At 42.8% G+C, this 26,870-nt stretch overlaps 1 protein-coding gene across 3 annotated transcripts; it reads left to right on the top strand.

Annotated features, from left to right (window-relative positions):
• Positions 1-720: 720 nt before the first annotated feature.
• Positions 721-26,038, top strand: Rnf19b (ring finger protein 19B). Of its 3 annotated transcripts, none has more exons than XM_048350811.1 (9): positions 721-1,491; positions 13,032-13,237; positions 15,081-15,222; positions 17,026-17,188; positions 17,822-17,936; positions 19,637-19,777; positions 21,421-21,628; positions 24,333-24,464; positions 25,230-26,038. In XM_048350811.1, the coding sequence occupies exons 1-9, from the start codon at positions 854-856 to the stop codon at positions 25,675-25,677; spliced, it is 2,193 nt and encodes a 730-aa protein (XP_048206768.1). In that variant the 5' UTR covers positions 721-853; the 3' UTR covers positions 25,678-26,038. The 3 variants fall into 3 exon arrangements, with proteins under 3 accessions (XP_048206768.1, XP_048206767.1, XP_048206769.1); XM_048350810.1 differs by having other exon boundaries at positions 15,078-15,222; XM_048350812.1 differs by having other exon boundaries at positions 724-1,491; positions 25,180-25,268.
• The last annotated feature ends 832 nt before the right edge of the window (positions 26,039-26,870 follow it).

Below are 26,870 nucleotides of genomic sequence, written 5' to 3'. Positions count from 1 at the left end.
AATTAGGAAAGGGGGACTAGGAGAAGGTGTTTCCAGGCAAGAAATTTCCAAGCCTCTTTTCCATAAACAAGAAACCAAGCTATCAGGAAGATGAAATGGTGGGCCTAGGAATACAGTAGACTCTTAGTTCACAGGAGCACTTGAATGCTATATGTAAATTTGGGGACTATAGGCTGCAGATCCCTTGCAAATAGGGAAGGGGGTGTCTTCGTCTGCCCTATCAGTGCCCCCACTCTTTGCAGGTGCTCAGTGAATGAATTCTTGATTAATTAGTGCGTGTGCCTAATACTAAACAGAAACGCTGGATGGTGGAACAGTTGGAGAATCACCATCTGATCCACCTATTTGCTACAAATGAATTAATGGAAGCTTCCCTTAAGGCAACAGTATGTCAGTAAGGAACAGAGCGCTGAACATCCACCTTGGCATGGAGGGGGAGGATGAAGGCTAGGAGTGACGGCGTTCCGTGTGGAAGCCGGGAAGAACAACTGGGTGGAGGTCACTTAGAGCTTCTACAACAACATGGCTGCGCTAGAAACCAGCTGACCAGCAGGAGGCGGGGCTCCGCCCCAGCTCGCAGGCCCCGCCCTCGCGGCCCCGCCCCAGCGCTCGCGGCTCGAGCTGCGCGGGTTGTGAGGTGTCTGCGTCCTGCGCCTGCGCAGTGGGCCTCGGCGCGCGGGGCGGAGGCTTTATAACCACTTCGTAGGCTCTGCTCAGCTCCTGTCTCCGAGAGGACGGCCGAGGCTTCGGCGGCGGCGGCGGCGGCGGCGGCGGCCTGGGCGCCGGCTGAGGGGCGCTGAGGGGAAAGCTGTGGGGGCGCTGGGCGCCCCAAGCCCCTCAGCCTCTGCGGGTCATGGGCTCCGAGAAGGACTCTGAGTCGCCGCGGTCAACATCCCTACACGCGGCCGCGCCCGACCCCAAGTGCCGCAGCGGCGGCCGGCGCCGGCGCCTCACCTTCCACAGCGTCTTCTCCGCCTCGGCCCGCGGCCGCCGCGCCCGGGCTAAGCCGCAGGTTGAGCCACCGCCCCCGGCCGCGCCGCCCCCAGCTGCCCCGGCCACCCCGGCCGCGGCCCAGGCCCCGCCGCCCGAGGCGCTGCCGGCCGAGCCGGCCTCGGAGGCCGACGCGGAGGCCGCGGCGGCCGCGGGGCCCGGGCTCGACGATGAGGAGGCGGCGGCGGAGGGCGGCGGCTCGGGCGCGGAGGAGGTGGAGTGTCCGCTGTGCCTGGTGCGGCTACCGCCCGAGCGGGCCCCGCGCCTCCTCAGCTGTCCGCACCGCTCGTGCCGGGACTGTCTCCGACACTACCTGCGCCTGGAGATCAGCGAGAGCCGGGTGCCCATCAGCTGTCCCGAGTGCAGCGAGCGACTCAACCCGCACGACATCCGCCTGCTGCTCGCCGACCCGCCGCTCATGCACAAGTACGAGGAGTTCATGCTGCGCCGATACCTGGCCTCGGACCCCGACTGTCGCTGGTGCCCGGCCCCGGACTGCGGGTGAGCGTGGGGGCGTGGCCGCCGGGGCTCGGGGCTGCGGCCGAGGGGCGTGGCGGGGGCTGCGGACCTGGCCGGGCTGCAGCGAGGGGGTCCCCTCACGAGGGAGGAGGAGGGGTGACCAGCCAGCTACAGGAGAGGGTGCCTGTAGCCATCGGGCAAACCCGCACTACGGGTCTGAAGGCACCAGGCACCCCACCCAGCCCTTGGGGAGGGCGCTGAGCAGAAGCTGAACGGAAGGGAGCTGTCCATCAGGTCCTCAGACCTGGGCAGGGTATCTCTGTAGAGGGGTGAGGGAGTACCTCTTCCCAAGAGAGGAGGGGATATTTGGCAGTGGAGGAGGGGAGAATGTCATTCTGAAAGGGCAGCGCTTCAAGAGGGGTGTGTCCATTAGGCTTAGAGGGACCCTTAGCAACATTGCAGAAGGCTTGTTCTTCCTGACAACCACTGCAGAAAGTTGAGTTGAAAATGGTGGGGACGGCAACCGAAGATGAGGACAGCTTACTGGTAGAGCTCTGGGAGAGTCCTGGGCATTGTGTATTGTGCCAAGCTATTGGGAGGCACGCTGTGGTCCTTACCCTGCTGCCTTGAGCAGGGTGAGGAATGGACAGACTGTCCAGCGAATCTATTGAGACACTGAGATAGAGAATGCCCAAAGGTTGATATGGCAGAAGAAAATGTGTCCACCCTTCCTTTTAGAAAGATCGTGACATCTCCGTGACAGTCTTTGTAATGCACTATTTCGGCTTGATTTCAAAGGTCAGTGAGTGAAAAATACATGGTACCTTGCAGAGCTCCAATCCACATTTCCTTATCCGAAGCACTCAGTGGAAATTCTTCATTCCTTCCCTGAGGAGGGGGCCTTGTTATTGACATACATCTTATGAATGATTTTATGTCCAGCAGAGTGGGCTTGTCTAAGTGGTTGGGAGTCAGGTTGTCATCACCTGCTTTGTAACCTTGGACAGACAATTTTATTCGTGTGTCATATTTTAGGAGCAGAGGATGCTAGGGACTCCTTTTAGAGTCATGCTATAGTTATGTAGTAAAAGCTGTGTGATCCTTTGCCTCAAAGGAGTTAAGGGCTTTTAATTGTAGTCTATGTATCAAGGCTGTTTTGAGTACCATGATGCTACCAGGTGTCTCCTTTCAAAAGAATCCCTTTTAGGTATTGAATGGAGAAGGTGGAATCTGGTCAGAATACTTTATGTGCCTGTGTAGAAATGGAACAATGAAGCTTCGTGAGATTGGTGTGGGAAGAGGGTGGAGATTGGAGAAAGTGATGTAGAGAGTGATCTAGGTACATTGCATGCACATATGGACATGTCAAAATGAATGTCCCTCCAATCAATTAATGCTAATAAAAATGAGGGGGGGTAGAAACCCTTAAAAACACTCAGAAGAAACACTTTTCTGTATTAAACTTGTTTAGATATAGGTGTGTTATTTAGTCTGTGGTCAAAGGTACCCAGTTCACAGTAGATCACTTTCACTTTTGTTTAATAAGTATCAGGAAGAACTTTGTAGGCTCTTTCTAGACTCCTTTCCAGGGTCTGCTTGTGTTTGATGCTTTAACTTGGCCCTACAAGATTCATTTATGTAATACTCAAGTTTGTCAGATATTGTTGATCTGTTTTCTGACCCAAAGGAATATTAAACATTGCACGATTCATTTTGAAATAGTATATTAACTACTTTCTTTGAGAGCTTAATATTCCTTGAATATTAACTAGGATATGTGCCTTTCTTCTTCTAAGTAAACGATGTCCCTCTCCCCATTTTGTTTTTTGTTTGTTGAAACTGGGCTTTAAACTCAAGGCCCTGCACCTGTTAGGCAAGCACTCTGGCACTTGAACTATGCTCTGAACCATTTAAAATTTAGTTTTTGTTGTTGTTTTTTATAGATAGGTTCTCCTCAATCCTCCTAACTATGATAGGTTCTCCTCAATCCTCCTAACTATGACCTCTCAAGAAGCTGAGATTACATTACCACTGTAATGAGCATCCTGAGCTAATTTGCTGAGGTGAGGGTCTCACTAACCCTTTCCCCAGTCTGCGCTCAGACTTCCAATTCTCTTGATCTCTGCCTCCAAAACAACTGGGATTAAGCTGTGAGCTGCTGTCCCCAGCTCCCCTTTTGTTTTTTAATTTCTGAAGTCAGGCTGTCTTCATTTACATCCGTGAAAATGGACAAATTAAAGCTTGGTGATAACTCTAAACCATTACATATTTGAGAGTTATTAAAGAATTAGGCCATTTTCTTAGTCTAGGCAAGTATTGTCTTGGTATAATTCAAGTTCTGTTTTTTAATTAGTCAAAGTAACTATGTCAGTCATACATATATATATATATATGGACTATCCGTATTCACATGTGTATTTGTGTGTGTTTTTGCATACACATACAAAGGAGAAAGAAAGTCAACTGGCATCTAACTATATGTATGTATGTATGCCAAGTGTAGTTTGATCTTCATGACATTGCGAGATTGTTGGAGTTTGGGGGGGAGGGCGAGCTGGGTCTGGGGCTTGAATCAGGGGCATTTTGCTCTTGGTCAGCTTTTTTTGCTCACAGTTGATGCTCTACCACTTGAGCCACACTGCCAGTTTGATACTTTTGCTAGTTAATTAGAAATAGAGTCTCATGGATTTTTTTGTCCTGGCTGGTTTTGAATCTTGATCTTTAGCTCTCAGCTTCCTGAGCAGGATTACAAGTGTGAGCCACAGATGCTTGAAGATTTTATATAGTTTTACAGATGAAGTAACAAGAGTTCAAAGAAATTAAATGAATTTGTTCAGGATCATATAACTGTAGTAGATAATCCTAAAACATGATAGGAACACTAGTCTTAACTCCAAGATCAGTATTCTTTTAACTCTGCCTCGGTTCTGGGAAGCATTGCCTGTCAGCATTAGCCTCCATTAAGATGGCCTGTTTCATTAAGTATAGTCTATAGACAATATCCAGAGTTAAAGAGCCAGGGATGCTAGAAACTAGTTTGTAATCTGTGTGTGTGTGTGTGTGTGTGAGAGAGAGAGAGAGAGAGAGAGAGAGAGAGAGACTAATGGAGGTTGAACTGAGGGGCCTTATGCTTGCTTGCTTGTTAGTTGCTCTGACACTTGAGCCATGCCTCCAGCTCTTCTAGTATCTTTTCTGATTCCTAGTCAGTAGTCTCTCTCTCTCTTCCTCCCTCCCCCCTCTCTGACTTTCCTCTTTTCTCCTTTCCTCCTTTATTCTTGAGGTTTTTCTGCCTCAGGCGTGTGTGTGTGTGTGTGTGTGTGTGTGTGTGTGTGTGTGTGTGTGTATTGTTATAGGGCTTGAACTCAGAGCCTGGACACTGTCTCTGAGCTTTTTTGGCTCGAGGAGCTAAGAGTCTTATTGCCTTTTCTACCTGAACCAGGTTTGAACAATAATACTAAGATCTCAGACTTCTGAGTAGCTAGGATTACAGGTGTGAAGCCACCAAAACCAGGCTAGCCTCCCGTATCTTGTGTGCTAGGATTTATCCCAGCTACTACTTTGTTTTTCTTTTTCTTGTTTTCTTTAGGCTTAATTCTTTCAGACTTGACAGGCTTAGTTAATGTTTGAAAGTGTTTTAGATATTCAGTTGAAGTAGTTACATACAACAGGGAGTAAGTTTAAAATTATGTTACTTCTCTATTCCTGTGAGAAATATACCTTACCGTGTTATTATTATGTGCTATGTTCAAATTCTGCTTTTTGTTTATTTAGTTGGTTGGTTTGTTTAAAATCAAACTGTTCCATTCTGGACCTGGTGAAAATCATGGATAAACACTGGAAAGGAAGTCCTAAGTCCCAGTTATCTCTTACCACACCTGGCCATGTTTATTGCCCACAGATCCAGTTCTTGCCAGGAAAATTTATCAAATCCTCTGTGTGTGTGTGTGTGTGTGTGTGTGTGTGTGTGTGTGTGTGTGTGTGTGTGTGTGTGTGCGCGCGCGCGCTGGGATGGGGTGAATGGAGAGGATGGAGATATTTCTTTTCTTTCTTTTTTTCTTCTTCTTCTTCTTCTTCTTCTTCTTCTTCTTCTTCTTCTTCTTCTTCTTCTTCTTCTTCTTCTTCTTCTTCTTCTTTTCCTTCCTCTTCCTCTTCCTCTTCTTCTTCTTCTTTTTATTTTTTTGCCAGTCCTGGAGCATGAACTCAGGGCCTGGGTTCTGTCCCTAAACTTCTTTTGCTCAAGGCTAGCACTCTACCACTTGAACCACAGTGCCACTTCCAGCCTTTTCTGTTTATGTGTGTGGTACTGAGGAATCAAACCTAGGGCTTCATGCATGTTAAGCAAGCACTCTACCACTAAGCCACATTCCTCACCCAGGAGGTATTGCTTTTTTTTTTTATAGGAGGTATTTTCTTTGGGGTGAGGAGCATGTGAGTGTTCTTACAGAGTTCTGATGATTAGTTTTCTGTGACTAAAAGTATTAAGAACAACATAGATTAAGATCCTAATTTGTTTTTACAAAATGTTTGTAGAACAGAAGTTGAATATTTTTCTCATATTTCAATATGGTTTGATCCTAAATAAGAGAACCACTGGCATACTAAATATTATATTAACAAAGCTTTTTAATGTGTGTGTATGCTGGTCCTGAGGCTTGAACTCAGGTCCTGGGCACTTTTGCTCAAGGCTAGCATTCTACCACTTGAGCCACAGCCCCACTTTAGGCTTTTTGGTGATTAATTGGAGATGAGTCTCATTTCTTGCCTGGACTGGCTTCAAACTGTGATAATCAGATCTCAGCTTCCTGAGTAGCTAGGTTTAGAGGTGTGAATCCCCAATGCCTAACTAAATACAATTGAGTGAAACAGTACTGTGGTTTAAATGCAGGGCCTTATATTTGCTAGACAAAGCATTCTGCCATTTGAACCATGCCTCCAGCCCTTTTTTACTTTGGTTACTTTTCAAATAGCGTCTCATGCTTTCTGTCAGGACTGGCCTTGAATCTCAGTCCTCCTCCTTACATAGCTGAGATAATACACATGCACCACTGCACTCAACCAACAAGCATACTATCTGAAAATATACTTTGAGGCATGCACTCGTGCCTTTAATGTTCACTACTCAGGAAGCGGAGACCTGGAGGATTTAGGGTTGAAGCCAACCTGGGCAGAAAGAGCCAAGAAACTCCATCTCCAGTTTTAATCAGCAAAATACCAGACTAGAAGCATGGCTTAAGTGGTAGAGGCCCCGTCTATGAGCAAGAAAAGTGATCAAGAGTGCAAGGCTATGAGCTCCAAGTTTCAGTACTGGCACCTATATATGGGTATGTATATGTGTGTGTGTATATACACACACATATACTTTCAAGTGGGATAAAAATTCAAAATACAACTAAACATTTTATAGTTCTTTATAGTATAGTCTTCAAAATATAACCTATTCAGATATATATATGTACATTTTAGTATACTGCAGGTAGATGAGAGTAAATGTATCTCTGAAGGAGAGACCAGCTCAGGAAAGTTTAAGTGCAGGACCTCATGTTTTGTAGGCAATAAATAAATGGTACAGGTGGTCTATTACCTTTTTTTTTTTTTTGGTCTATTACCTTTTGATTCTCTGCCTAATCATGTCGTTTCAGAAACCCCTTAATAATGTAACTGTAATGTTTTCTTGTTTTCTTTATTGTCAAAGTGTGATACAGAGGGTTTACAGATTCATATGAAAGGCAGTTAGTACATTTCTTGTTCTACTTGTTACCTCCTCCCTCATTTGCCCCCCCTTCCCCTCCCCTTCTCCTCTCCCAAGAGTTGTGCAGTTGGTTTATACCATATGGTTTTGTAACAGTAATGTTTTCGAGCACTATATTACCAATCTTTAAGCCCTTTTAAAATGTAAGTAACAGGTGAGCAAAATAGGCAACAGAATTTCCTGGCTATAATTCCAGAGAATTCTTTGTACAGATGAATAGGAGATACAGCTCTCTTGACCTAAATTATGTACAGGTCTGCCACTCCATTCTCTCATTGCTCTGTTTGTTCTCTTCTGGGTCCCACCTCCCACCTGACCTGAGAAAGTTCAGCTATTGGTCTTCTCAGATCCACTCTATAAGTAGGAAGCATCTGTTCATTCCAGCACACTTAGTAAAGAGCAAGCTTCCTGAGTGAGACATCTTTCACAGTCATTAAAAGAAAGTTTTTCTTTTGTAAAGTATTCTTTGACCTCTTAATTTCCAGGAACAGGAGGTTCCTTTCTTTCTGTTCTCTAATTTTCCCTGCGTCTTCCCTTATCCTCATCTGTGCCTTCCTCTAGCCCAATAATGCATCTTTCTCATATTTTGCTAAAGTACTGATTCTAAAGTAGAATATCTGTATCAGTTCTCTATTAAAAGTGGACATTGACTGACTATCTGACCTATAAGATGACTTCTCAATGTGTCTTTGAAATTTTTTTAATTTGGTTTATCCTTTCATTTAAGCTCCTTTATAGTTTCCAACCTTTTGGATTGTTTTCTGTTTTTTTTTCACCTGTGTCTATATTTCCTCAAGTATGTTATAGGCATTACTTGAAAAAAATGTTTGTGATGAATAAGTTGAGATGAATCAGTTGTGATAAATAAGTGATGTATTTGGTTAAAAAATAAAACAAGTACATTTTTGTGCTTCTCAGGGTCCTTAAATACGTTGATATACACTATATATCTTGCTAATGCTAATATAAAGTACAAATCTCTATTATGGTATAATTTTACCAAACTTAAATCACCAAGGAATGTGCTTTTATTTTTCTCTGTGGCATTATAAAGGCTTAACTGTTTACTATCTTCTCATTTGTTATTTTCTAAACTCCTTCATTCAGTATCCTTACTTAATAGTGAATCTTATTCTCAGGGTAAATTAGAAATTTTGGGCTAGGAATGCGGCTTAGTGATAGTATGCTTGCCTAGCATGCATGAAGTACTGGGTTCGATTTTTTTCAGTACCATGTATACAGAAAAATCCAGAAATGGCACTATGGTTCAAGTGGTAGAGTGCTAACCTTGAGCAAAAAGAGCTCAGGGACAGTGCCCAGGCCTCTGTGTTCAAGCCCCAGGACTGGCAAAAGGATTTTCTCCTCTGTAGTAAGATATACATATTCTAACTAGTTCTATAACTCTACATAAAACCTTTCAACTAGGTCCCAGAAGAATGAAGTGAACAGGCAAATTTTGGTGTGAAGATTAAGGAGTCTGGGCAGCACAGTTCTTAGAGGACAAGAACAGGACAGACAAGTAGTCATTTAACAGACACTTCTAATAGTGATACAGAGCTGAACCCCAAGTGACCAGTATGTTTTAGAAAAAGTACTTAGTTAGGCCTGGTATTCCTATCAGAGAGTTTGACCTCATAGAGGAAACAGAAGATTGGCAGGCAAACTGTAAGAAAGACTTCACAATATAGGGGAAGCCAGGGGAAAGCAAAGCAAGGGGTGATATTGTCTAAAAAGAGTTGTCAGGAATTTTCCTGACTTATGAAATAGTGACCCCTCTGTACAACACTTTAATAACAATAAAATTATATTTTTAAAGAAACATTTCATAGAGGATGACCTGGACCTTTGAGAATATCAATCACATTTTTCTATACAAAATTTTAGGATTAAGCTGTAGTATCTGACATATAGTAAGCAAAAGAAATGCATGGATAAGTTGAACATATTGCTAGCTAGGAAATCTGCAGTGCCCTGAAGAAAGTCAGAGAACCAGAGCATAAGAGGGTCTCTTAGCATTCAGCACAGGTATTTAAGCTAGATCCCAGTGTAAGCACGTAAATAATTACAACATGGTGTTATAATTGTACCAGTGTGATTAGTGGGCAACCAAGTTTCTGGAGAGGCTAAATAGATTTATAGGCAAGATGACATTGGAGTTGATTATTAAGTGAGTATTTATCTAGGCCAGAAGGAATACAGTATGTAAAGGCCAAGATGTGTAGTTCAAGGTATGCTACGTTTTTATATCATACCTTTCAAGGTGAAATTGCAAATGCAGTTTAGAATGTGTTATCTACTTCTAAAGGTGACAAGGAAAAAGAAGTAAGATTTTAGAGCTTTTTAAGTAGCTCCATATCAGACAGTATGAATCAGAGCCCAGACAGGGTGCTTAAACAGGAATGCTAAGTCTTGTGCCCTGAGTAATTCTGTGTCATAGTAATAGGTTGCTGCAGACTCATAAGTAGTTATTTTAGTTCCCCAAACTGGCTTTGAGTTGTTTTCTGTGCTGGTCCTTGCTCTCTCCCTGTGTACTTCATTGTGCGCCTTGAAAATTTGAACGCATCAAGGCTTGTCTTCTCACACCAACGTAACAGATGCCAGTTCTGTCCAAGTGAAGAACAATAAAGGTAATATGAAGTTTAATGTTCACTGCAGCTGATCTTTTTATACCTTGGTCATCACAAACAAGAAGCAAGCAAATAAACCGAAGCAGTCCCTGCTCCCAGGTTGAGGGTAGTAAAAGAACTGAAATGAATGAGACATACTGACTTTAACTATTAAATATTTTAGATTAAAAAATGTAATTTTGAGGCTGGAGGTTTTGGCTCAGTAGAAAGAAAGGGAGTGTTTGAGGCCTTCGGAATGGCACTTTTTAATTTGTATATTTAGAACCTGGTTTTTTATTATTATTATTACTACTACTATTTTGGCAACAGGGAGTGACACTTTATTGAACTAGTCACATTTATTTTTTTAAGGTCTTCTACTCTCCTTCCCATTTAATACAAACAAAATAGCAACCAAGTCACTTTCTTCTTAGAAACTATTTTGCAGGTAGGTGGGGCAAATTTGCTCAGAACTCCTCCAGGATATGAATCATTTGCATTCACACGTTGACCTAATCTCACTTTGTTCTTTCCGAAAAGAATTTTAATGAAGCTTGTTATGTGAACACAGGAGATACCTTGTCAATTATATTGTCGGCATCATTCCCCAAACAGTTTGGGAATCAGTGACAAAACTAATAAGTTGCTATTATAAATATCTAATGTATATTTAAATAAATTGTAGAATAAAACCAAGAAAACTGCATTAGCCATTTGCATCATTTGTTTGAGGTTCTTGGATATTGGAGAAGAGCATGAAGTAAGGGAAAACAGCACAGATAGCAGCAGCTAAGTCTGAATCACTAGTTTAAAAGTTCTGAGTGGTGAACTTTTACAACTTTTATATTTTAAATTACTTTTCAAGTTTAATTTAATTAATTTATTTTGCAGTACTGTGGATCAAACCCAGGATCTTATATATGCTAAGCAAATACTCTACTGCTGAGCTAGACTCCTAGCCCCTTGATTTTATTTTAAACAAGTACCAACTTGTTAAAGCAATAGTAGCATTTAGTTGACATATCTAGAATTAATCAGAAAGGCTAGTACATATATTGGACTTTTTTTATAAGAGATTAATTATTGGCCAAATAACAAAAATTACACAAAATGATTGATGCTAGTGCTGATAAGTTCCAAATTGTCTGTCTTTGAGAATATATCATTAGGGGGGCTGGGAATATGGCCTAGTGGCAAGAGTGCTTGCCTCCCACACATGAAGCTCTTGGTTCGATTCCCCAGCACCACATACATGGAAAACGGCCAGAAGGGGCGCTGTGGCTCAGGCGGCAGAGTGCTAGCCTTGAGTGGGAAGAAGCCAGGCACAGTGCTCAGGCCCTGAGTCCAAGGCCCAGGACTGGCCAAAAAAAAAAAAGAATATATCATTAGGGGCTGGGAATGTGGCTTAGCTGTAGAGTGCTTGCTTAGCATGCATGGGTTCGATTCCTCAGCACCATATAAACAGAAAAAGCTGGAAGTGGCACTGTCAAAAAGAAGCCAGGGATAGTACTCAGGCCCTGAATTCAAGCCCCAGGAATGGCAAAAAAAAAAAAAAAAAGCATATCATTAAAATGACCTAACTTTATGCTATGTTAATTAATAAAAGGAGCTCTGGGCTGGGGATATAGCCTAGTGGCAAGAGTGCCTGCCTCGGATACACGAGGCCCTAGGTTCGATTCCCCAAGCACCACATATACAGAAAACGGCCAGAAGCGGCGCTGTGGCTCAAGTGGCAGAGTGCTAGCCTTGAGCGGGAAGAAGCCAGGGACAGTGCTCAGGCCCTGAGTCCAAGGCCCAGGACTGGCAAAAAAAAAAATAAATAAATAAATAAAAATAAAAAAAATAAAAGGAGCTCTACAATATTCTTGGGTTTGGGAAGCTGTCAAGAAACAAGACATTAAAAAGCATAGACTTAGCGAAGTGCTGGTAATTCTAGCTACTCAGGAGGCTGAGATTTGAGAATCATGGTTTGAAGCCAGCCCAGGGAGGAAAGTCTGAGAGACTCATATATCTCTAATTAACCACCGAAGTGGTAGGGTGCTAGCCTTGAGCAAAAATCCCAGGCCCTGAGTTCTAGCCCCATGACTGACCCCAACCAAAAAAGAAAAAGAAAGTATAGAATCAAATTGGAAAAAGTAAAACAACATAAAAAGATGAATTGGTGGGGGGCTTGGAATGTGGCTTGCCAACATGCATGAAGCTCTGAGTTTAATTTCTCAGTACCACATAAATAGAAAAGGCTGGAAGTGACTCTGTGGCTCAAGTGTTAGAGTGGTAGAGCCTGGAGCAAAAGAAGCTTGAGGGACAATGTCCAGGCCCTGAGTTCAAGCCCTAGGACTGGCAAAAAAAAAAAAAAAAGATGATTTGAGCTTTCAACAGAAGAAGCAGACTATCTAGGTCATCTAGGTGAAGTCCCACCTAGGGCTATTGTCTTCCAAGCTATGGTCAGGCTATAGCCCCACTGTGGAACTGGAAATGAAAAAGTATGCTTGCTTCAGTTTTTGCTATAACTCTTTATTTTTAATAACTGTTCTGTCCTTTCATGTAATCAAATTCTGACCTCCCTAAAACCTTGAAAGTAAATTGTTGGAAGTAGAGTTGTGGTTCAAGTGGTGGAGAGAAAAAAAAAAATAAGGGGCAGTGCCCAGGCCCTGAGTTCAAGCCCTAGTACACACATACACACACACAAAAAGTAGATTGTGCTGGGTGCCAATGGCTCACACCTGTAATCCTAGCAACTCAGGAGACTGAGATCTGAGGATTATGGTTTGAAGCCAGTTCAGGCAGGAAAAGTCCATGAGACTGTTTCTAATTAGCCAGCAAAAAACAAAACAAAACAGAAGCAGAGATTTGGTTCTAGTGGTTGAGGGAAAAGCCAAGCAAGAGCTCAAGGTCCAGTACAGGTACAGGAAAGAACAAAGAGAGAGAGGGAGGAAGGGAGGTCAAGTCGCTCCTAAAGCAGCTTAAGCTATATTGGATATGTGCTAGGAACACATGCTAAATATTGTATTTCCCTCTTATATTTTCTATTTTTGGTTTTGAATATCCTTTTCACACAGAATATGTTATAGTTGATCAGGTTTGTGCACGCATGCATGTGTGTATGTGTGCACTTACACATACTTACCACATGTGATAATGCATTATTAGTCCTGATGAATTATGTCTGTTTGTCTTGATTAGATCATTCTTACCTTAATGGTGTCTCTTCCTGTTTCCTTACTCAGTTATGCTGTTATTGCCTATGGCTGTGCCAGCTGCCCAAAGCTAACCTGTGAGAGGGAGGGCTGCCAGACTGAGTTCTGCTACCACTGCAAGCAGATATGGCATCCAAATCAGACCTGCGATATGGCTCGTCAGCAGAGAGCACAGACTTTACGAGTTCGGACCAAGCATACTTCAGGTCTCAGTTATGGGCAAGAATCTGGACCAGGTATAAACTGATAATATCTCATTGTCTCCATATTTCATCGTGATCAGGAAAAGATTACCTTACTGTATAACCCATGTATCCCAGAGATCAAAGAGTGATTCTCCTACCTCATAAGTTGTTGGACTATAAGCCCACACCACAGTTCCTAGTTTGGTTATACTTCCAGTACAGCCATGTAAACAGAATACAACAAGACTGAATTTTCAGGTTTCTATCTTTTTAATATATGTCTCAGATTGGAGAGCAATTATGTCCTTTAACCAGGGGCTTTTTCAATACTTTGATCATGAGCAAAAGACATTTGGCTAGCTTTAGGTATATCACTGCTTTGGAGACAGGATACAGATTTAAGTAAAGGAAATAAAACTGGTGTGAACTAATGATTAACCTTAAAAGGAGGGATGTCAACATTGTTTCTACCTTGATGGTTCAGGGAAAACCTATTTTAAAATGTCAGTGGATTTATTGCCTTTTATAATTGTACTCTATTTCACTGATGTCACACAGGAGAGGCTAGTAGGAAAGATTTTGCAATTCACTTTTTCCTGGCACAGCATAATCTCCTAAATTGTCATTTTAATAGCTTTGTGCATGACTGGCTGTGAAAATTATAGGGTGCATGATACATAATATACCCAGTTGTTTTTAGATTTTTGAATTTTAAAATATCATGGGAAGTACTCTAGGTTGTGTTAATAGCAAATCACAATAATGCTTGTTGAACCTAAAAGATTAATCTCTTTTTTTTAATTTTGTTTTTTTGCCAGTCCTGGAGCTTGAACTCAGGGCCTGACACTGTCCCTGGCTTCCTTTTGCTCAAGGCTAGCACTCTGCCACTTGAGCCACAGTGCCACTTCTGGCCATTTTCTGTATATGTGGTGCTAGGGAATTGAACCCAGGGCTTCATGTATACGAGGCAAGCACTCTTGCCACTAGGCCATATCCCCAGCCCCCAAGATTAATCTCTTAACAGTTATCAAAACTTAAAGCCTCTGGGTACCAGTGGCTAATGTCTGTAATCCTACCTAGTCAGGAGTCTGAGATCTGAGAACCAGGGTTCGAAGCCAGACTGGTCAGGAAAGTCCATGAGATTCTTATCTCCACTTCACTACCAAAAAACTAGAAGTGGAGCTGTGGCTCAAGTGGTAGAGTGCCAGCCTAGAACAAAGCCCAGGACCCATGGGCCTCCCCACCCACACACGTGTACACACACACACACACGCATGCACACACACTTAAAGCCAAGCCATGAGCCAGTGACTCGCCTCTACAATCCTAGCTACTCAGGAGGCTGAGATCTTGAGGTTCAAAGATTGCTTGGGTAGAGAAATTTTCAAGACTTTTATCTCCAGTTAGCCATGGAAAACCAAAAGTAGAGATATGGCTTAAATGGTAAAGCATTAACCATGAACAATAACATAAGACCTGGAGTTCAAGCCCCAGTACCAGCAGAAAGAAAAACTTAAAACCGATTTTATACTGCAGACTGTTCTTGCTGTGAGAGACTCTAATTTTAATCTTTCAGTCTTATTAGCTGATTCTAGTTTTCTTGAAACTGTCATTCCCTCTGGGGAGTCTGCTTGCTCAGAATGTGATTCAAGTGCTGTGTAAAATGCCAGTTATTGGAACAGGCAGCTCAATATGAAATAGGATCCATTTTATGAAAATTCCTGAGGTCTAGACATAGCAAACCTTCCAAGAAAATGTATGGTGCAATTTGGAATCCTTAGTCAAGAGCTTCTGACTGCCCTCTCATTTCTTTTGTATACCTTAGGAATAATGAAGTCAAACTAGATTTAACAGAGGGTATTTTTCTACCCATCTTTCCTTCCCTTCTTAGCAGATGACATCAAGCCATGCCCACGATGCAGTGCTTACATTATTAAGATGAATGATGGAAGCTGTAATCACATGACTTGTGCAGTGTGTGGCTGTGAATTCTGCTGGCTTTGTATGAAAGAGATCTCAGACTTGCATTACCTCAGGTAAGAGGGGAAATATGTCCATTGCTTTTATAATCTTGTTCTCTTTACTCATTTAGAGAAAAGGATGTCAGAGAGACATAGTTGACCTTTTATTGCAAAATAAGGAAACTTAAAAAAAAAAAGCTCCCCTAAAATACTCCTTTGATCATGTTTTCCTCTGCATAACAACCTCTAGGGATTGTCTTCATTACCTTCTAGGTCATGTCTTACCCCCTACATAACTCTTAAAGCTTTCCATAGTCTGGCCCTAATCCACTCTTCTGTCATTTCAGGCAATCTGAGGCTTGCAGTTCCTATGTTAATTTTTGCTATCTTGCCTCCATATTTGTTCATGTTCTTTTATTTGCCTGAAATGCTTTCTCACCAGCTCAGTCTTCCATTATTCCATTATTGTCTTTTGTTGTCAACTTGTTCAGTTTTTACTAGTTTTTGTTTTCCCTCCTCCATCTGTCTGTCTCTCTTTCTCTCTCTCTGTCTCCCTTTGTCTCTCCCTCTGTCTCTCCCTCCCTCTCTCCTTCCTTTCTTCTCTACCACACTGTCTCCAGGATCTCAGTACAAACCCTAGGCTCAGACTTGAAATTCTCCCGCCTCAGCCTCCTGAGTGCTGGGATACCGGCATGCATCACCATGCCTTGCTTCTTCAGCCGTTATTCATTGCTTAAGAGCAACTTAAATGCCATTGCATCCATTATGCTTTCCTGTTTCCTGCCTCATTCGTTATTGGCATTACTTTATCTTGCCTTGTAAATGTCAGCACTACTTTGTACTTTGTCTACATGTCTAAGTTTTTGACACCATGACCTTTTTATATTTTTGTGTGTGTAATGAGTTTAAAAGAATTGAGGGAATTGCCAGGCTTCGGTGGTTCATGCCTATAATCCTAGCTACTCAGGAGGCTGAGATCTAGAGGATTGCAATTTGAAACTAGCCCAGGCAGAGAAGTCTGTGAGTCTCCATCTCCACAATAACTAGCAAAAAGCCAGACTGGAGGTGTGGCCCAAGTGGTAGAGCACAAGCCAAGCAAATGAGAGGCCCTGAGTTCACACCCTAGTGCTACCAAAAAAAAAATTGACTAAATATCAAAATATTGTCCTCAAAGAGTTAATATTTACAAAACGAATTTCACTATGTAGATGAAAACTTATTTTTCAATTCAGTTGAACACTTAGGTACTTATATGTAGCAATCACTTATTGGGGCCCCAGAGGTGAATAAGACATGATTCCTAGTTTCAAGATTGCTGTCTACAAAGTAGAGAATGTAGTTTAAACAGAATGAGAGAAAAGACCAGATACAGGGCTGAGGGTCAACATAGCCAAATGCAGAGTCCCAATCTGACATAAGAGATGTGATGAGGTCATTTTTTACCCTGGGAAAGTGTTCACAGTATCTATTTGCTATGGTAAGACATATGCCAAGCCATTTCACAGTCAGCATGTTGATTAGGTGCAGGACAGATATATTTGGATGAGATGGCCAAGTGTTTATGCTGTGTAGGATCCCAAGTACTGCCAGTCTAGGAAGTTGGACCAGGGTTGGCAGAACAAGAGGAAGTGGGATTTTGGAATTTCAATTTGAGAGGCTTGCCTTTACCAAAGGGGGTTGGGGGGGAGTCAAGAGTTCAGAGCTCTAATAGTCTAGCCTTGTCCTTTGCCATCCCTTGTGTAACATATTTGTTTCCTGCAATCTCCTGTAACTTAATCACTCTGAAAAGAATGCTGTGGCTCTTATCAAGTAACAATAGCTGATAACAATAGCTGCATTTGTAATACTTACATTAACTTGAATGTGTTTCCTCTTTAGCCCCTCTGGCTGTACATTCTGGGGCAAGAAGCCATGGAGCCGCAAGAAAAAAATTCTTTGGCAGCTGGGCACACTGATTGGTGCTCCTGTAGGGATTTCTCTCATTGCTGGCATTGCCATTCCTGCCATGGTCATTGGCATTCCTGTTTATGTTGGAAGGAAGGTAAGACATGCTATGTTTTGTGCCTGTTCCAGCTTTAAATTTGTTGGCAAAGGTTTGAGAGAAACGGGAAGGAACTTATGTTTTAAAGCTGCCTGAAAATCAGCTGGCTCTTAGATAAAAATAACTTCAGCTTCTTAAATAGATTTTTATAAACCCCCATGAGATCTGAAAGTTCTTATTAACATTGTGGGCCTAACTTAAAGGTGAAATGCTTAATTATTTCATTCCCCTGAGTTATTTTGTCTCTTTTTAGATTAACGTTTTTGGTTTAGTTTATGTTTTCCAGGTCAGAGTTAGGTTAAAGTTTGAGAAAGATATCTCTTTGGAGTATCTTAAGTAGAGATACCTCGGGCTGGGAATGTGGCTTAGTGGTAGAGTGCTTGACTAGCATGCATGAAGCCATGGGTTCAATTCCTCAGTACCACATAAACAAAAAGCTGGAAGTGATGCTGTGGCTCAAGTAGTAGAGTGCTAGCCTTGAGCACAGAGAGGCTCAGGGAAAGAGCCCAGGCCCTGAGTTCAACCCTCAGGACTTACAAAACAAAACCTATAAATGATTGTTTATGTGTCCTTATTCCCTGGTAAAATACTGATGTCCAAACATGCTGACTTGAACTTTCTTTTTATTCTTAGATTCACAGCAGGTATGAGGGAAGAAAAACCTCCAAACACAAGAGGAACTTGGCCATCACAGGAGGAGTGACTTTGTCGGTCATTGCATCCCCAGTGATTGCTGCCGTTAGTGTTGGTAAGCAACTCAGGCCCATGGCTCTGCAACTAGCCCTCTGATTATAGCACTTTAGCCAGCTTACCAGGTGTTTTATGCCAACTCACTTTGTTAATTCTAGTAGGCACTGTTGCTATTATTCTTTTTTTCAGCTTTTAACTACACTAAATTACTATAGTGTGTTATAACACAAACATATGCCAGGTGTGATTCTGAGCATTGTGCGTGTGTGTATTAATTCACTTGGTCCTAAAAAATCCTCACTAAAGCTGTAATTTTCCAGAGAGAGAGAAAGGGAAAGAAGGAGGAAGGGGGTGGGGGGAGAGAGAGAGGAGGAGGAGGAGTGGGGGGAAGAGGGCGAGTAAAGAAGCAACAGCAGCAGTAGCAGCAGAAGAGCAGAAAGAAGACAATGATGTGGCAGTGGTAGGGACAGCAGCAGCAGTGGCAGTAAAGACAAAGAAGAAAAAGAAAGAGAAGGGGCTGGGACTATGGCCTAGTGGTAGAGTGCTTACCTTGTATACAAGAAGCCCTAGGTTCAATTCCTCAGCACCACGTATATAGAAAAAGCCAGGAGTGCTAGCCGAAGCCAGGGACAGTGCTCAGGCCCTGAGTTCAAGCCCCAAGCCTGGCAAAGAAAAAGAAAAAGAAGGAAAAAGAAGCAGTAGCAGCAGTCACTACTGACTTCATTGTGATTAAAAGTAGCTCAATTGTAGAGAAAACAACAGTGGACTTAGAATCAGAATTATAGTTTAATATAACTATAGTAATACCTTGGACAAGTTATTTAGTTTTAAATTCATGTTACTATGCTGAACATTTTGACTTTAGATCCTGTGCGTTTTTGAGGGTACCTGTGCCTGTCCTGGGACTTGAACTCAGGGCCTGAGCACTGTCCCTGAGCTTTTGTACTCAAGTTAGTGCTCTAACACTTGAGCCACAGCTCCACTTCCAGTTCTTTGGTGATTAATTAAACATAAGTCTCCAGACTTTCCTTCTCATGCTGACTTCAAATAGCAATCCTCAGATCTCAGCTTCCTGAGTAGCTAGGATTACAGATGTGAGTCAACAGTACCCCGTGTTAACAGCTAAGCCATTCAAAATCACACCTAGCAGCGTGATTTTGGAATTAACAGTCTGGGAGACTCTTAAACACAATATTCCTTGTGTCTTTTTTTGTGTTGGTACCATGGTTCTAACTCAAAAGTCTCACGCTTGCTCAGCTTCCTTGCTTACATCTTGTACTCCAGCATTTTAGCCATGTCTAGCCCTTTTCTGGTTTATTGGAGTTGGAGTCTTTCAGACTTTTCTGCTTTTCTGCCAAGGCCAGCTTTGAACTAAGATCCTGTAGGACTCAGCTTCCTGAGTGACTAGGATTACAATTATGAGACACTGGAGGCTGGCCCCAATACTTAGCTTAATGTTTGGTTCTTAGGTTAGTATTCAATGCTGAATGGGAAGGGGAAATGAAAGCAGTGTACATTCACTGTACTGAATACTATATAAATACATTCTCATGAACTGTAGGAGGATTCCACAATCAGACAGCCTGTAAATTAGAGCCAGCGTTCTAATCTCAACATTCTGTTACAGCAGGCAGTCTGGTTAGGAGAGCCCACTCTGTCTTTGACTCCTTGTGGTTTGTCTGTGGCTAGTCTGAAAAGCAGAATTCAGGGCAATTTCAACCTGATGATCTGCTGACAGGTTTCCATCATTTCCCCCAGGCATTGGTGTCCCCATTATGCTGGCATATGTCTATGGAGTCGTACCCATTTCTCTCTGTCGTGGAGGAGGCTGTGGAGTCAGCACAGCCAATGGAAAGGGAGTGAAAATTGAGTTTGATGAAGACGATGGTCCAATCACAGGTAAAGGAAAGACTTTTCACTTGAATTAATAGCATACTAGATAAAAATCCGTAAAATTAAGCACATTCTACCAAAAGATTTTCATTGTGATAATGAGCTTTGTATAGGGGATGAAATATTTTTAGCTGTTCATTTCTTTGTTCCAGAATTATTAGGTTAATTCCTCTGGTACTTGCTTCTATGGGGCAGGTTCAAACTAGTGGGATTCCAAGTAACTACAAGTATGTAATGGTAGTAGATTTATAAGAAAGCCTTATATTTGCACAGTACTTTATAATTTTCAGAAGACTTTACACAGTTATTATCTTACTTGGTTTTTACAACAGCTCTCTGAAGAAGGAGGGCAGGGGCTATTATTATCCCCATTTAAATGGTAACTTGTGTAAGTTTTATTTTAGTGTCTGTTAAGAGCTTTGGCAGAACTGGAACTAGAGAACTGGGACTTCTACTTAAACATTGTTTCCACTTCACCATCTTAACTAACCTGGGGAATAGAGATCTCCAAAGGGTTTTCAAGCTTCCTAATAGAATCCACATATGACCTAAACATGTTTTCATCTCTTCAGTTTAAACTGAGTGTGGTAGGACATGCCTATCATTCCAGCACTTTTGATTCTGAGGCAGGAGGATTGTGAGTTTGAGGCCAGAATGGGCTAGAGAGTGAGATCATGTCTCAAAAAAGGGAGGGGGGAGAATAAGGGAGGGTAAGCAGAACACATGAATATGGTTGAAATACTTTATGTTCACGTGTGAAAATTGAGCAGTGAAGCCTGTTGAGTTTTTTTTTAAGGGAGAAAGGGGAGCCAGGAGCCCAGTGGCTCACTCCTGTAATCGTAGCTACTTAGGAGGTTGAGGTCTGAGGATCCTGGTTTGAAGCCAGCCTAGGCACAAAAGTCTCCATGAGACTCTTATCTCCAATTAACTACTGAAAAACAGAAGTGGAGCTGTGGCTCAAAGTGGTAGAGCCCTAGTCCTGAGCAGAAGGGCTCAGAGACAGTGCCCAGGCTCTGAGTTCAAGCCCCACAATTGTCAAAAAAAGGCGGGGAGGGGAAATGAGGGAGAGTGGAGAGACTTTGATCGAAGTCCATTGTATACATATATGAACATGTTAAAGTGAATCTCCCTTCTATACTAATAGACTAAAGGGAAAAGGAGAAAGTAAGAAATCTTCAATTTGACTAAAAGCAGCTCAGTAGAGTGGGATGATAATGGAATCAGAATTGTAGCTTAGGGAGGCCCAACAATGACCTTGGACTAGTAATTTAGGTTTCTTTTCAATGAAGCAGAAATGATGAAATTTACTAATCTTAGATACTGTAAATACATGAAATTTGTATGCCATACAAAATTTGAGCTTTTTTTAGTCAAAGTGGTGTACAGAGGGGTTACAGTTTCATATGTAAGGCAGTGAGTACATTTCTTATGAAACTTGTTACCTCTTCCCTCTTCATCTAAAATTGGAGCTATTAATGTCTAGTTTTAGTTCATAAAAACACCTAATATGTAGTGGCTGCACTTAGTAGCAATTCATTAAGTGAATTCATTAGTACTTTTTTACATGAAAATTTCTAGTCTGAGAAGTTATTGCAGGAAAATGCCTATCAGATTTCTTTGGTGTCTCAAATTTGGTGTCTCACCCACAGTGGCAGATGCCTGGCGAGCCCTCAAGAATCCCAGCATAGGAGAAAGCAGCATCGAGGGCCTGACAAGTGTGCTGAGCACTAGTGGAAGCCCTACAGATGGACTTAGTGTTATGCAAGGACCTTACAGTGAAACAGCCAGCTTTGCAGCGCTCTCAGGGGGCACACTGAGTGGCGGCATTCTTTCCAGTGGCAAGGGGAAATACAGCAGGTAAGCAAGTAGACAATTAACATGTTGAGTCATTTGTCTGTACGGGTGTGTCCCATGTGTCATCTCACTTTCATTTACTCATCAGTGGTATTTACTCCTAGCCAAGTCCAGAGTTCTTTTCACTGTGCCACTGCTTCCATATGGAGAACAACCTTGATTTCAGATTCTTCCCTGCTTCATTATCTGCCTGCTCCAGGAAGAGTGGAAAGCAGGTCCTAGTATTTTTCATTAGGCATATTATTGGCTTTAGCTAACCAGGATTATGCTGTATTTCATTGACTAAATAGGAATGTGAGCCAGGTGCTGGTGGCTCCTGCCTGTAATCCTAGTTACTCAGGAGGAGATCTGTGGATCGTGATTTAAAGCCAGCTGGAGCAGAAAGTCTGTGAGACTCTTATCTCCAATTAACCACCAGAAAACCAGAAGTGGTGCTGTGGCTCAAGTGGTACAGCATGAGCCTTCAGCTGAAGAGCTCAAGGACAACACTCAGGCCCACAGTACAAGCCCCACGACTGACAAAAAGAAAAAAAATAGGGGTGTGATCCCTTAACAAGCTTCCTATTCCCATTGGGTAAATTAGGAAAAACAGTTCTATTAAGTTGTAGGGGGAATGTGTAATGTGATGACTAAAAAGATTTTGAATTGCTTGATCACTTCACCAGTTGGACAAAATACAGTATAGGTTCAAAGAAGCCTGGAAGAGGTTAGATGAAAAGCAGTTAGTTGACGTCAGTGGAAGAGCACAGGTGAGCAAAGCAGGTTAGACAGGTAGAGGAGATGCTTGTTGTCTAACATCTGAAGGGCCTTGGACCTTCCGTCAGACAAAGATTAGTTGTCTGTGACATGCCAAGAGGATGTCTAAAATGACTAGGCAGAAATGAGATACTGATTTTGGTGCTGTGTAGAGGATATAGGAGGAAACTATATGAAAGCCCAAAGAAGGAATGGACTACTTTCTGGATTGTCAGCTGATTACTGCGGGAAGTGTTTAAAGTGAGGCCAGATGGCCATTTGGCTATGAAAAGGATTCAAAGTAACAGATGGCAGGTGAACTGAATTCTGCCCCTTGGTCTCCATTGGTCACCTGGAAGCCTCTTTTCTTTTTTTAACTCATGGCCTCATGCTTGCTTATTTTGCTTGCTTGGCTAGCATTATATCATGTGAGTTATCCTTCCAACCTGGTATTTTACTAGTTATTTTGAAGATGGAGTGTCAAGAACTTTTCTTCCCAGGCTGGCCTTGAACCACTGTCCTCTGCATCTCAGCCTCCAGAATAGCCAGACTACAGCATGAACTATTGATGCTAGACTCCCTGGGAACCTTTTGAAAATAGATTCGAGGGTCTATTCCCAGAATTAACAATTTATATCTCCTGGAGTGGGACTAGAGTTAGTCTGTGTTTAGAAAAAGTTCCCCAGGTGGTTCTAGCACAATTGCATGAATCATCACCTGGCAGATCTAGAGCTAGGACTCGGATTCTCACTGGGCACACTTACCCTTGCAGTGCCCTCATTTTCCTGGGCCTTGCTCCATTCTTGAAGTGCACCTGAGGAGGAGCAGCAGAGCATAGGCACAGGTGGCAGCATGGAGGCTGCTGATGACCTGGCTGCATCTCCTGGCTGGTATTTCTTGTCAGGGGATCCCGCCCCCACATGCTGGAGTACTCACTGTAGTATTCTCCTAGAGCCAGCTCCCTTTAAATGAGCCGACAGACATAATTGGAGAGTGACTTGCTGAAACTGCAGCTTAGCCAGTCCAGCTGTTCCCATTCTCTGAAAGCCTTTCTTTCATAGGAAGTGAATGAGTCAGATGGGTTTGACTGTGAAACCCATTATGAGGAAATACTGAAGTGTACAATAAAATGGTGTCAGAGCCAAGGAAGGAAATAGTTACAGATTCCCAGCTCTGACACAACATTGGGAAAGTACTGCTGTGCAAGGAGGGAGGAGATTGGCCCTTAAGTATCCTGCAGTCTTAATTTGATTGCTTGTTTGAGTTCATCCTGTTATGTGTAAGACAGGAGGGATAAGTGTGAATGAGACGTGGAACTCACAGAGGAGTGAGAGAAAAGTGTATAAATCAATACAATAAAAGAGCATTTAGCTGAAAGCAACCAGTTTGCTGAAAGAATGAGGTGATAAAACATTTCCTTTGTCATTAAGGACTGAGATTAGGTTTGTCAGGCAAAGGAAAAGAAACTTCCGGAGAGAGGGAACAGCATGTACAGAATCATAGAGGTATAAAATGTAAATCCAGAGTGGTTATGATTTTGGACCCACAGTGAAAGAACTGGAAGAGCATTTCCTGGAACATCAGGAAGATCATAATGTCTGTTGGCAGGAGGGAGCCAAGAGTCAGAGAACTGTTAGAGTGATTGGGTCTTTATCTACATTGGTGCTGATCTGGAAGTTGTTTGAGTTGTATTTAGGGCCTCTGGAGAAGGAGCCCAATAGTAACTATCTAGGCAGCAGATATAGAGGGCCTGATGTTAAGCAATAGCAGTGGGAATGGAAAGGAGGGGACGATTTCAGTAGATATTTAAGAGAGTAATTGTGTAAGCATGTATTTGAGCTGTTTGGTGATTGGAGATTTGCTCAGTCAGATCATCACAGTTCACAAAAGAATAGGGGAAAAGATGTGTGCCAGGAGGCAGACCATCCCAGTGTACCCTGGCCTCATTAACTTGAACGTCCCCTCTTTACAGGTTAGAAGTCCAAGCCGATGTCCAAAAGGAAATTTTCCCCAAAGACACAGCCAGTCTTGGTGCAATTAGTGACAACGCAAGCACTCGTGCTATGGCCGGTTCCATAATCAGTTCCTACAACCCACAGGACAGGTATGTGAACAGTCAGATGCCCAGAAGAGGTTACATTATTTGGTTGGGTACCAGGTCTTCAGAAGTTCATTGCCTCTGTTAGGTCTCTTAACTACCATCCTCCAGTGAGATATATCCTATGTCCTGTGAATTCATTGAGCAAGTTCTTGATACTGGAGTGTTTGGCATCTCTTGATTCTTCTTGTTACCACTTGTGTTTAAAGATTCCTTCTTTCCTTCTCCCTCTGTCTCTTCTTCTCCCTTTTCTCCCACACTGACCCTCCTCTCCTCTAGCTATTGTAATAGTGTGTAATCACTCACATTGGAGCTTAAAGAGCTAGATTGGCATGGAAATCTTGAGTCTAGGGGTTTTCCTTGCCATTTGTTTGATAAGGTTGTGATAAGGCTTGTTTCACTTTGAGTAATATATCTGGCATGGTGTAATCATGGTACTTCTTACTGCAAGGATTCTGGTTTCTATTGAGGCACAATAGTGCCTCAGCTGTAAGTGCTGTAAGCTTTTAGTTTCATATTCTGAGTAAGACAGTGTGAGGTGCTGGCCCTTAGTTCAATTCTAGAAGTTCTTTTTACATAAAGAGATGCGCATACATGCATGTATTTGTGTGTGTGTGTGTGTGTGTGTGTGTGTGTAGCAAAAGTGAGCTCTAGTCGACTGTTTACTACCTTTCTTTTTTAATTTCCTAATCCTGAACCCACAAACTACTTTTACCAACAGGTATAGCATGACCTATGCATGACTCAGCACAGTGGATTTTGTCTCCACAGAGAATGCAACAATATGGAGATCCAAGTGGACATTGAAGCCAAACCAAGCCACTATCAGCTAGTGAGCGGAAGCAGCACAGAGGACTCACTGCACGTCCAGGCACAGATGGCAGAGAATGAAGAAGAAGGCTGTGGTGGTGGCGCAGAGGACCCCTCCTGCAAACACCAAAGCTGTGAACCGAAGGATTGCCTGGCCAGCAAAGCTTGGGACATTAGCCTGGCCCAGCCTGAGAGCATCCGCAGTGACCTGGAGAGCTCTGACACCCAGTCAGACGACGTGCCAGACATCACCTCCGATGAGTGCGGCTCCCCTCGCTCCCACACCGCGGCCTGTCCCTCCACCCCCAGAGCCGGAGGTGCACCGAGCCCAAGTGCCCACACGAACCTCACTGCCCCAGCGGAGGCGCATACTGTCTTGAAGCCAGAAGGTGCAGAAGCCAGAGTATGAAGGGGAACAAATGCTCCGGTTCTGAGAAGCACACTTGTTGTAACTGCATCTTTTGGAATCTTTTTTTTTTTGGGGGGTGGGGTGGGGTGGGAGATTTATGTACTTTGTTTCAAAGATTGTCTGGTCAGGTTTTCCCCAGGGAAACTCTGAGAAATTTGCAATTTCTTACCAGATAAAACATGAAAATGTTACCCTTAAGTCTCCTTCCCCTTCCCCCCATTTTTAGTTTTAATTTATTGGTTAAACTGATGTTGGCAATCCGTGAGGTGTGTCAAAGAGTGTACATATGTATGTGTGTATATTGTATGTATGCTAACATTATTGAAGGACACATTTTAATAAAGATTTCTGTTGCAATTTACCTCATCTCATTTTCCTTGGCTTAGGTAGAGCCAAGGGTTTGACACAGAACATTCCCATTTTTTATGGTCTCTAGACCTGAGTGAGCTTCCTTAACCCTAGGGAAGGGGAGTTGTATTCAGATCTGACCATAGTAGTCCCCTAACATGACAGCAAAGCCAAACTTGCTTCGGACTCTGTAGTTAGATGGAATGAATTACCAGCTAAGCAGTCAGCTGGATAGGAAAGTGGTGCATTTACACATTGTTTGCCTTCTAGAGGCAGCTGTGCCCTTTTCCTGTTAAAGCTTTGCTTACCCTTTTCTCCATTATACTCACAGTCCCAGGCTTCAGAGGAGGAAAGGGGCAGGGAGCATCCCAGTACTTAAGAGGCCTCAGTGAATGTTGGAGAGTGACAAGCTGGGGAACAAAGTTGTCTTTTCTTGTGATGCTAGGGATTGAGCCATGCTATGCAGATGCTCCACCACTGAGCTCCATTTCCAGGTCTGGGAAACCATATTCTGACTGGAGAAAGAGCTGTTCTGCTTCTTCATGATTCCCCAGGGTGATAGTATAAATGGTTCCTGTGCTCTCAGGCACATATCCCGTGTTCCCAAAACTTACCTTAGTTTTAGCAGTGTAACTTAAGAGAGACCAAGAAATGTGCAACTAGGAAGAAAAGAGGAGGCAAAGATGGCAGGAAAATGAAAGGCTCATGAGAACCACATAAAATTCTAAATCTTGACAGTAACTTAATCTCTCATGCTCCCAATTTGCCCAACTCTTAAGACAGTATTTAAGGAACCTCCAAAGCCAATTCTCTTATCACCTTAGCCTTGGGCCCAGAAGGAGAAT

This window comes from Perognathus longimembris, chromosome 7 (genome assembly GCF_023159225.1).
Source record: "Perognathus longimembris pacificus isolate PPM17 chromosome 7, ASM2315922v1, whole genome shotgun sequence".
Taxonomy (NCBI): Eukaryota; Metazoa; Chordata; class Mammalia; order Rodentia; family Heteromyidae; genus Perognathus; species Perognathus longimembris.
The sequence above is the reverse complement of the archived record's forward strand: the minus strand, read 5'-3'. Positions and strand labels throughout refer to the sequence as shown.